We start from the raw sequence: 11,913 nt of genomic DNA, 5'->3' as shown, positions 1-11,913 counted from the left end.
GGAGCAGGAGTTGCCATGTGTAAGGTTTCCAACTCTGGGTCAGAAAATTCATGGAGATTTGGGGGTGCCATCATGTAATTGCAATCAACAGCTGTTGTGGCCGGTTCCTCCTCTCCCTCGAGCCCCCACTGCACATGAATGGAGCCATCGCCGCCATGCCTGGCGGGCCGGATAAATGCCTTCAGGGGGCCACATTTGGCCCCCGGGCTGTAGTTTGGGGACCCCTGTGTTAGACCAATACCAAAAAGTGGAAAGGTTTAGCTTGGTCTAAAACGTGTGTCCATCCATATACCATTGTATGAAAGGTCCAGCTTCTTAGATGACCAATGCAGTACTTATTTCCACGTCTCCTTTAGAGTCCCATACTAATAAAACTTTCCTGGGAGTAATTACCATTGAATAAAATCAATGTACTTCTGAGTAAACCTGCTTAGGATTGCTTCTTTAGAGCTTTGCATGAGTGACAGGTATGAGCTTGTACAATACCGAATCATGTGTGGGGATAAATTTTTTAACAATTCTTTGCTGAACATGAATTGCTCCTTTCTGTCATCCACATCAAAACCTATTTCTAAACAGAAGAAATATTAAGTACCAGAGAAAAATATGTTCTTCTGGTGAAACTATCAGGGACTGGTTTTATGATGAATAAAAACAACCTTTCTGTTTGCAGTCAGACAGAAGACATGTAACAGGTTTGATACCATAATGAAATTGTCCTTTAACATGCACTATCACAAGCTGTGGTAATAACAAATAGTATGAAAGTATTCATGAAAGGATTAATAGAATAATTTGTGCCAGACAGAAATATCAATAGTTAACAGTCAAGACAATCTATTCTCTAGTCATTATTTGCTCCCTCCTACCAACAATAGCTGTGATTACCCATAGGCATCTTCAGTGGAAATAGGGATCACTATGATTCATTTTGCAGCCTGAGGGAACATCACTTTAGCTCTGTTGCAGATGCATATGGAATCCTTTTCCTTTAAAGTCAGGAGATGTAGCATGTGCAGTTGTTATGGTAGATGTTTCTGTACACATAGGACATGCCACTTGTAGCTACTGTGGACAAAAAGATGCTACATTCCACTTACAGAGTCGAAGGAACAGTTTTAAAAGCTACTGAATGATTTCTATGTCATAGGCTATCAAGCCTCCAATGGAAAAACCCAAATAAAAGGACACTCTTTCTATGCTTCGGCCACTTTTTAACTGCCCTAAGAAAACAGGTCGTGCTGGTATTCTGATGTCTTCATCAACACCAAAATCCACATATATCATATTATCTTCGGCCTTCCCAGTCAATCGGAGCAAAGGGGCTTTAGCATTCCTTTCCCTCCATATCTCTCCACTTTGCCACAGGTTACTCAGCTCCTGGCTGGGCAAGGTCAAGAAAGATTGATCAATTTTCCCTCTGTAAATAAATTTATTCAAATCGTTGCTTTTTCCAAGGTAGAAAAACGCTATAGGTTGTTTGGAACGACACATTTGCCAGTACTGCCCATTAAATGCTTTCCTTAATGAACTCAGATATTTTTCCATTAGCTTAGAATCTTTATCTAGCTTCTTTTGGTTTTCAGGCCAGAACAACAAGGAAGCTAGGAAGTACGGTTCTGCATATCGGTGCTCTGGGCCTACTGACTGTAGGATTGTTTTGAGCTGTTCTTTCAGGTCTGAAAAAGGTCTCACCATCTTGGATTTTGGCTTCAGGCAATGGAGAACTATGTTGACTAAGATAAAATTCATTTTGTCCCTTTGCAAATATTTGGTAGAGCTCTGAGTAATCAAAACTGCATACTTCTTTAGTATGTCCTCCAGTTTGCTTGCAGATTTTTCATGATTACTGAGATATTCCAAAATCCCAGAAAACTTGTCTGCTTTTGAACCCTCTAAACTCTTCCTATAATTTTCCACTTGCAAAGAAGAACTCAATTTTGAGTTCATCAGCAGGTTCATATCAGACTTGCAAAATATTTCTACATATTTTTTGAACAATTCTTGAACCTTCTTGCGTATTTTGAGCTCAACAATTTCTTTTTCAGGGTTCTTTGGCTTCAGAAAAACAAAGTAGATCTCAAAGAAGTCAAATGCTTTTTTAAAACTTCCTTGCAAGGTACTTAAATAGCTCCCATACTCTTCAAGAATCAATATATATTCTTCACTTCCTGTGTTCCATGTGGATTTGGGGATACCCTGGTTTCCTGATAAGAAGTGAATGAGAAGTTTTCTAGAAAGTTCATCTTTTTCACGGAACAGAGGAGTACATCCAAGAATTTCTATAGTGTACAACCCAGTTTCTATTTCCCCCAGATAACCAGACGTATTGTATATTTCGTACCTTCTTTTATATTTAGTAATCTGAAATTCTTCCCTTTCACTCTCTTTATTTTCTGTTTGTTGTTGGGATACTTTAAATGCTTCTGAGGCATTCTTGGCAAGGTTCAATAAATCCTTCAGAACATCAGCACTTATGATAGATTTCTGTGCATTTTCCTCTAGTCGATACTTTATCTCACTTTTATATACTTGTCCCAAAGTGTCTGATATAAATGAATTGCTAGGTGCACCTTTTCTTGCTTTAAGCGCCCATTCTAGTGCACAACCAAAATTTTTCTCCTTAATGTAGAAATGCCTTGCTAAAGCTTGACTAAGAAATACATTCTGGCTAAATCTTTGGGTTCCTTCTGTTAATACCCTTACAACTTCGGTTCCCCGTTCTTCGTTTTGAATGGCTTCAATTAATGGGGAAAACAATGTGTCTGTGTGATCTCCATGTTCCTTTCGGTGTCTTGTAAGCAGCATGCTTTGCACATCTTGCTGTATTTTGTCTCTCCCTATGCCAGTGTCATAAAATAAACTATTTTGTAACAGCGAGAGTGTAATCTCACTTTTAGTCAATCCATATGTTTGTTTAAATTCTTCTAGACACTGTTTGGCAATCAGTAAGTGACCAATCTGTACCCCTTTGTAGCGGCCATGTTCCCGAATTTCATTTTGTATTATTATGTTGGAACAGCTTCCCATCTTGTCTTCTAAGCTTTCTCCCCCCCAGAAAGCCTTTTTCGTGCTAATTCCTAAAAATTCTTCACATTGTGAGACTGAGATGGTCGACTCTGTAACATAAGAATTTAACAGGGCCAGAAAGGAAATAAGTTGAGCTTGCTTGCTTGTAATGTCAAGACCTTTCAATGTATTCTTGACAACGTTTTCAATGTACTGCTGGTCGAAATTTGTTTTCATAATCATAAATGAATAAAAATCTTCAGGATTCTCATATTGCTTTTCAATTTCTTTCAGTTTTTCCTCAAAAGCTCTTTGCTCTTTCACACTTAGATTTTGCTTCAGAGCAATACTGTTCAGACTGTTGCTCTTTGAACTTTCTCCGGGATTCTGTGATCGCATACAATTTAAGATAATGACCAGAGGATTTTCATATATAATACCTTTTTCAGTTACAGCAGACTGGATAGCATGCTGCAGTGAGTAGACATTTTCTTGTTCTTCAAAGTCATCCACAAGAAGCAAAACAGGCAAATAATCAGACTGGTTTGATGCCCCATATGTGATTAAGGTGGTCACTTGTGTTCCAATTTCTGCAAAATCAATTGTTTTGTTTTTCAGAACGGCACATCTAAATTTCTTCCTCATTTCCCAAAGAATATGCATAGCTAAAGTTGAACCACCACAACCCGGATGATGGAAGAGGTTGATGATTTTTGTAGGAGATTGTCTCAGGGACTGGGATTCTGATTCAATTAATTCTGCAAGTTTATCATACGTGTCTCGTTTAATGAAAGGTAAACTATAGTTTTCGGAGGAGAAATAAAAATTCCACCAAGACACTTTCCCACCTCTATAAAAATGCTCTTCATGGGATTTTTTAAATTGAGAAAAACGATCCTTATCTTTCTCAATCTCTGTGTCTTTGCATTCATTTTCACAAAGTATTTCCAGTGCAGTCATGCAATCTTCGTCTTTCTTTGAGAGAACTGAAGAGGAAAGTCCTCTGGATGGTAAAAACCTCTGAGAAGTTTGTGTCACAGACTTTAATTTCAGGATAGTACCATTCACCATTTCCAGGCTCAAGTTAGATATGCACCTGCTTGCTAAGGCATCTGGTTCAATAAATCTGGCTTGCAAGAGGTCTTTCCAGCACTGGTAAGTTTTTTCCCCAATACAAATGCACAGCATGTCATCAAGTCCTTGAAGCTCTTGATAAAATGTACAAAATACTTCAATCATAGGATCACCTGGATCTTCCACTTTGGATAGTAAGAGAAACACTACCAAAAACTTCCCTCTTGGCATTATGTCTGGACGGGAAATAAATGAAATCAGTTTTCGGACCTCGGCAGCCCTCTGTTGTTGCCACAGATTAGGGTTTAATGGCTTAAATGCTTCACCACTCAGGTCTGACCGACCATTGCAGAAAATCCAGCTTGGTTGTTGATAAAGATTCAGCTCTTCAGTTATTTCTGAAGCTAAATTCTCAGGCTTTTGATATTGCTTTGGAATATGAAGGTTTGCTGCTCGGTTTTCTCTGAATGCTTTGACCACACCACTGCTTTCTGACTCGGGATCAAACTCCAGAACACCAAATAACTTTATTTCCTGCAAAAAGTTCACATGCTGTATATTAGAAGGGTGGCATTTGTTTAGGACTAAAATATACCAGTCATAATAGGAGTTATCTAGCAAGTTGTTGTTTCCAGTGAGTAAGCTCACCAGTTTGCGACCCTCATCATCCCTCTTCCTCCCTTTTTCTCTATATTCTTCCTCAGCTTCCTTTCGTGACGCTGCTAATTTGTCCAACTTGGATATAAACAATTTACGTTCTTTACCATTTTCAGGAAGGTTTGTGGAAGAAGCACCATCCCTTATAAAGAAACATGATTCCCATTTTTTTGCATTGTAGTCGAATATTTTACTAGGGAAATATTTAGATTGACATTGAGAATGTTTTGGAACCACATCTATTTCAACAACAAATGTCTCTGACGTGGTATTATTTTGCTGTAAGACTTCCACAAACCTTGGTTCCCTAATGCAATTTTTTGCAACATCCACAACATTTTCAAAATATTTCTTTATCATTGTATTAAAATAAGAAATATATATCTCTTTGTTTTCAACTTTCACTCCAACGATTTCCCCATGAGGTTTGTCTCGTACTCCTAAATGAATAGTACCGTTAGTGCGGGAATTCATGCAGGCTGCAGCAAACCTGAAAACCTCATTGCAAAATTTCATTTTTAAATTCTCTTCAAATGCATTCTTTACTGCATCTGTAAAAAGTTTAAACTCATGAGCTGGCTCGATGAGATTAAGTGGTCCTGTCTCAGGAATGCTGAGAACATGATGTTGTATATAACGGTGACCGCTGTGAAAGTCATCAAAAGGATATGGCAAGCAAGATTGTCTGTTTGGAAGTGGGTCATTTTCATTTTCCTGGCCAACCAAGTTGTCCGTTTTTTCTTGAATTGTAGTCAGTGTTTGTTCAGATTTTGCAAGTTCTGGTGATTCAGAGGCATCAGTTGACTTTGATTTCTCCTGGGCATTTTCTTCCATTCTTCCTTTGTCTCTGTTTTCCATGGAAGATTTAGCCTCAAGAGTCTCTGCGCTGAGGTCTTTGCCAGTAACTTCACTGGGATCTTGTTTCTCCTTTAGAGCAAGAATAATCTGTATAGCTGGGCCATAAGTTATCCCCATATCGATGAGGTCTTGCTTTGACAAAAGCTTCAAAATGGTGCCTGTCACATCTTGCTGAAGAAGGACAGTGCCATGTTTCTCTTCAAGCTTCAGATCATTTGTCACCCATTGTTTCACATGTTCTTTGGTCCAGTCTTCAATTTTTTCAGGCAAATTTTGCTTGTCATTTTTTTCAATATTTTTGCTTTTAGCCCTTTGAAAACAAACAAACATTATTTGAAAAAAAGAAACAAATTGTACACAATATTTTCTGCCTACATATGTGCTTAATGCTAAGTATGCTTGTCTTTTGCATCATCCTTTGCATCACCCCTCTCCATCCCTCCCTTCCTTTTCATGCCACCCCTCCCTCCCTCCGCTCCCTCCTCTTACTTTTCATGTCCCCTCCCTCTCCCCTTGCTAGAGTGGGTGGGCCATGTCCAGATGCTGGGCCCCCTCCCCCTCCCTTGCATGCCACCCCTTACTCCCTCCCTCCGGTAGTGGGTGGGTGGGGCAGGTCCAGATGCTGGGGCCCTCCCCCAGATGCACAAAATGCACTGCATCCCACCCCCCACTCCCTCCCCTCCCCTGTATGCCACCCCTGCCTCCCCTCCCCCTCCCTCTGCTAGGGTAGGATGATCACATTTGGATGTCAGGGCAAATGGTAGCTTAATCAAAGACTTCCAAAAGTAGATCCAAGAATAGGCCATGATGAGCACATTGCAACTTGTTCCTGACTTCTGAATAGAACTACGGTATAGATTTTGACTCACAGATTTTGAACAAATTGGGACACCCTCATTCTTCATTCTCTCATTATCAGTTTTCTATGGCATTCCTATGGCAGTTTTCTATGGTCCGTTCCGCATATTCCAAACAAGACATCCTGGGGATGCTAAAAAAGGTGTCCTTCAGCAAATAGTGGGAGAGAGAATCCTTTTAGCTACACACAAAATATCAGGTGCAAGCTGAGGATGAAACTGACGTGGGTGGGCAGAAAACAGTCTCTTTTCCTCTGATGCTTTTGCAGTCTGGAAAGCATACCAGAAACTGCTTCTTTTTAAGACGTCCCCTGGAGGCCTTATTTTGGGTGTGCAGTGTGAAAAGAGGCAGTCACCTCTTTTTAAGATGTTCCACAGATGTCTTGTGCGAAATGGACCACTGGCACTCTTTCTGTGAAATATACCTTTTCTTCCCCATACTTGAGTTTTTCTCTCTAACGATGCAACGTCCTGCTATTCTTTCTTAGTGTATCCTGAAAAAGAAAAAAAAGGATACATTTCCCAACATTTTTGTACATTTAGTAAGGAAAGGAGAGTACACATGAAGTAAGAGTGTATAAATTGCCTTTGAAAACTACGAGGGAGTTTAAAATCAATGAGATATTGAACTCAAATTATTTTCCCCACTTTCCAGCCATAATGTATATACCACAGCTTTTGGACACTTACAAATGTGTGCATGTACAGTGCTGTCAAGTCACAGGCAACTTATTGCAACCCCAGCAGGGGCTTTCAAGGCAAATTGCAATCAGAGGTGGTGTGCTATTGCCTTCTTCTCTTTGGTGGTCTCCCTTCCAAGTGCTGACCCTGCTTAACTACTGAGATCTGACAAGATCAGGCTGTACCATGCTGCCTTCCTCCATACACTTTCAGATACCAGTAGCTAAAACCTTACCTCTGGATGCTAATTTGAATTTGCTGTTGATGCTAACTTGACTCTTAGAGTATATACATACATATATAAAACATTAAAACCAGTTAAATAAAACATATAAATACTTATACGTACAAACAGGGAGAAGGGCAAATAAGAGTTAGTAAGGGAATACCCAGGGACGTAGGTATAGATTTTTATGGGGGGGGTGTCCGGGGGCAGGGCCATGCCCCCACCCACCCCTGGAGGTGTGGCCATACCTCCCAAAGCCACGCCCCCTAGCCTCAGTGCTTACAAAAGAAGCTGTCCGTGGCAGACTCCCCTGCCCTCCCTCCACCGGCTGGGCTCCAAGCCAGCAGTCCCTTCTGCACTCCCCTCCAGGCAGAGGTGTAGCTAGGGAAAATGGAGCCCAGTGCAAAATCTGAGTTTTGCACCCCCACCCCCCCAATGGGCAGTTGCTGTGATGCTGGAATGCACCCCCAAACAGCATCACTTTCAATGGTGTTTAAACTAGAGAGTCCAGATTCTCCTTGTAAATCCACCTCAAAGGGAGAATCTGGGGTCCCCGGTTAAAACAACATTGAAAGTAATGCTATTTGGGGGTGGATTATCCCCCACCCTTAAACAGTATCACTTTCAATGTTTAAACTGGGGACCTCGGATTCTCCCTTTAAATCCATGCCGAAGGGGGTGGATTTAAAAGGAGAATCTGGGGAAATTTGAGGGGTGCCTGCTGTCAGGGGTGCAATTGTTAAGCTAGCAGCACCAAAATTTCCGGGTATCTTTAGGAGAGCCTCCTGCTTATACCACCCAGGTTTGGTGAGGTTTGGTTCATGGGAGCCAAAGTTATGGACCCTCAAATGTGTAGCCCTCATCTCCTATTAGCTCCCATTGGAAACAATGGGGGATGAGGGCACCCCCTTTGGGAGTTCACAGCTTTGGACCCCCTTGACCAAACTTCACAAACCTGGGTGGTATCAGTAGGAGACTCTCCTGATGATACCATCCAGGTTTGGAGAAGTTTGGTTCATGGGAACCAAAGTTATGGACACTCAAATCTGTAGCCCCCATCTCATATTAGCTTCCATTGGAAACAATGGGAGATGGGGCACCCCCTTTGGGAGTATATAACTTTGGACCCCCTGAACCAAACCTCCCCAAACCTGGGTGATATCATCAAGAGAGTCTACCAACAAATCCCTGAAATTTTGGTGCTTATAGCCTAAAACCAACGCCCCCTGCAGGCCAAAAATAAAAAAACTAAAAATACAAAAACCCCACAAATGGGGGGTGGAGCTTCAGACATGTAATGGGGGGGTTGAACCCAAGAACCCCCCCCCCATTACCTATGTCCTTGGGAATACCAAACAAAACAGGATTTAGAGAACATCTGGAAATAGATGACAGATCACTTTACATTCAATTATTGTTGCTTACTGTGAAAAGGTTCTACACCCAGAGATAGGCAACCTTCTCACCGAATGACTTGGTCTGTCATAGCCTTGAAATTCTTGAGAGTTATGAAGTGATAAAGCTACTATGATTACTTTCCCTACCTCTTTGGAGGAAAGGTCATAAATGTACTAAATAATATGCATATGATATGATCACATACTTAGGACAGAGGATGCACTACAATTCCCAATTCTGGGTTGTGAAATTCCTGGACATTTAGGGTTGTATCCCAGAGTTGCCAACTACTAGATGGGGCTTAGAGGTCTAATGAAATTACAACTGATCTTCAAAGTGCAGATACTGTTACCGCTGCAGCTTGGGTAACAATAAGTTATTTCAGCTCAGCAACGTAATGAGGCGCAGGAAGCCGGCGTTCTTCAAAGCAAAGGATTTTTTTGGAGGTGATGGTCACAGCTCGGGCAGGAGAATCATGCCTTGCAAACAAGCGCAAGAACTTTTATTCCCAAACATCAAAGGGGGCAAGGGGGCAGGTAGAAAGGGGAGGTAAGGGGGCAAGTCCCTTACCAAACACCAATAAGAAAACAACAATACAAAAAGAAGATGCAATTACAACTTTTGAATGGGATTACGAAATCCCGCTGTCAGACGTCTTCCCGCGAGATCTTGCAATGATGCTGAAGGGATAGCAAATAAAGTCCATTCAGAAAATCCAGGTGGGCTCGTTGCCACACCCAGCTATCTCCTTTATCAGATGACTGTTTCCTTCAGTTATGTCCTGAGGCTCCTGCGTCTCATCTCTGAAACAAAGGGGAGTTCAAACTGTCCAATGGTGGTTCCGACATGTCCTCCAATGGCTGGAACCTCTGGGTGCTGCTATCAGTTTTTAATTAGCAAAACCAAAGAGGATCTTTTGTCTTTGCTAAGGAGTTGGCTGGGTGTTGGTCTAAGCTGCATTCCAGGGCTGACTTCCTTGTCCCTTAATATCAGCTTCTATAGGCTACTGCTTTTACTAATAGCACAAATATCAAAATAACTTTTCTTACACTTAAACATTAGGGAAACTTTAAGGAATAAAGACATATACTTATAGGCAAGAATCTCCTAAGTTAACAGTAATAAAACCTTAAACTAGCTGGGGAACCTAACTAAAGTATAACCTCAAACAGTGGGCAAATCATAAATTCAACACAAAAGGGGCTTTTTTCATATCTAAAAAGGGCAAAGGCAAGGGGGAAACCATATAACATTGGTACAATTACATGTTTACGTCCTTTGCAAGCCTCATGGAGGCTTCTGAACCACACAGGTCTCTGCGTCCTGACATGGAGCCAGTGTAGCCATGTAACTTGACTTCAGGAAAATATTTTGGCTATTTTCCTGGGCGGTAACAATACCAGTTCACCTGGGGAAAATGACTTGTTTGGAGGGTGGACTCTATAGCATTACACCTAAATAAAGTTTCTCCCCACTTCAAACTACACACTTCCTGGACTCCACTACCAAAATCTCCAGGAATTTCCCAGAGCTGACAACCCTAAGCCTGAGGAGGGCAGGATTTAGGGTACAATGCGTGTCATGGTCTCCCCCCATCAAAGCATCCATTATTTCCAGGGGAACAGATCTGTCATCTGGAGATCAGCTGTAATCCTGGGAGCTATCCAGAGCCCACTTGAGGGCTGGATACCCTAACAAACATTGCATAAGGAGATCAAATGGTACAATTCTCCATCATAGTCATGAACTCCCACTAAATGGCAGGTCAGGGACATGTTCCCACATGCCTTTGGAAAGGATTCCAGCCTCATCAATTAGATGTCCACTTAAAATTATTTTTCTTCATTCATTATTTTGGGTACTTCTACTGTACTTCCATGTGTATAGATTTTCTCATTACTTTGTCAAAGGAAGGGCAAGAATGCTTTAGGTGAATGGAAGTGTTCTGTCTCAGAGAGCTAGTTCTAGAAATGGAAACTGAAAGTAAATCCTTTTTTGCTGTGCAGTTTCAACTATGCTCTGCCAATTTCTTGCTGGGTGACTTGTTTGTTTGTCTTCATGTCCTTTGTACTGTTTGGCATATTCTCATTAAAAGTATGAAAGGGTATTTTTTAAAAAAAGTATTTATAAATTGAATTCTCTGAAGCAGAATTCTCACAGGCAGATGTTTTGGTAACAAAGGAGCAAAGCAGATCACCATTATACCAAACCAAATGTTGTTTTGAAGTCAAATATTTTCAACTTGTCTTTTCAGCACCCAAGACATATTATTCAGAGTACCGTCAGCTATGTTCCCATTTACAAAAGTGTTGCTCGAATTGCTCCTCGATTCAGCTAAGAACTAAACAGGATTGTTTCACAGCAATCTCATTTTGCAGTAACATTGAGAACACTTTTGTACCACTTATTAAAAGTCAACCGGATGCTCCATGGTTAGCTTGCTTAGCTTCTAAAAAAAGACATCTTTAAAATATTTGTTTTTGGCCACTTACCAAGATGATTGTGTGGCTTCCTTCCTCCAGGAGCTTGATGAATAAATTTTGTTCAGTTTGCAAACCAAAGGATCTTTTTTTCTTGCTGTTCTTGTGAAAAAGAGAAGAGAAAACTGAACCAAATAAGCAAAGCAAAGATCCAGGTGAAACGTTAGAAAGAAGGTCTACCAGACTATGGCCACAGAGGCCAGAAAACCCCCCACAACCAGTTGAATCCGGCCGTGAAAGCCTTTGACAGTACATTAAGCAAAGCAAGTCTGCTGGAGTGCAGGAAACTGAAACGTTTTTTAACAAGCTACATGTCATGTGACCAGTGATAGAACTATTTGGCAGTTTTTCAAATTCTCCCACCCATTTTTTCCTGAACAAATCATGCAGATCACACTCCCAACCACCGTTAGCCAAGCTCATTAGTAGCTGTATACTGAGATACGGTAGTGTTAAAAAGCCGCAAGTATCCTGTAAACTAGAGTATGAATCTACTAGAAAGGATCTAATACTAGGAATCCATGTCTGGGAGAGGTTTCTTTGGCAATTCATTAACACCATGCTGATATAAAATGTTAGTTCACAATAACAATCTTATTTTTTAAAATGTATTTTAAGTCTTTCATATATGGATAGAATTATCTGTACAGTAAGTCATAGCTACATAGTAAGT

The 11,913-nt window shown here is 40.8% G+C and overlaps 1 protein-coding gene across 3 annotated transcripts; it reads right to left on the bottom strand.

Annotated features, from left to right (window-relative positions):
• Window positions 1-236: 236 nt before the first annotated feature.
• LOC125441189 (sterile alpha motif domain-containing protein 9-like) lies at window positions 237-11,494 on the bottom strand. Of its 3 annotated transcripts, none has more exons than XM_048511583.1 (3): window positions 11,253-11,494; window positions 6,881-6,949; window positions 237-5,908 (listed from the first exon to the last, which is right to left on the bottom strand). In XM_048511583.1, the coding sequence occupies exons 2-3, from the start codon at window positions 6,892-6,894 to the stop codon at window positions 1,126-1,128; spliced, it is 4,797 nt and encodes a 1,598-aa protein (XP_048367540.1). In that variant the 5' UTR covers window positions 6,895-6,949; window positions 11,253-11,494; the 3' UTR covers window positions 237-1,125. The 3 variants fall into 3 exon arrangements, with proteins under 3 accessions (XP_048367540.1, XP_048367541.1, XP_048367539.1); XM_048511584.1 differs by lacking the exon at window positions 11,253-11,494 and adding an exon at window positions 7,372-7,414; XM_048511582.1 differs by lacking the exons at window positions 6,881-6,949; window positions 11,253-11,494 and adding an exon at window positions 6,468-6,867.
• Window positions 11,495-11,913: the final 419 nt, after the last annotated feature.

The sequence above is a fragment of the Sphaerodactylus townsendi genome, linkage group LG11 (genome assembly GCF_021028975.2).
Source record: "Sphaerodactylus townsendi isolate TG3544 linkage group LG11, MPM_Stown_v2.3, whole genome shotgun sequence".
NCBI classification, from domain to species: Eukaryota; Metazoa; Chordata; class Lepidosauria; order Squamata; family Sphaerodactylidae; genus Sphaerodactylus; species Sphaerodactylus townsendi.
Note: the sequence above shows the minus strand (reverse complement) of the source record. Positions and strands in the feature narration are given on the sequence as shown.

Coding starts and splice junctions, on each gene's coding strand:
- LOC125441189 (XM_048511582.1), bottom strand. CDS start 6,496: ATGAGGGTGTCCCAATTTGTTCAAAATCT. Junction 5,909..6,467: donor TCCCAATTTGTTCAAAATCT/GTGAGTCAAAAT, acceptor TTGTTTTCAAAG/GGCTAAAAGCAAAAATATTG.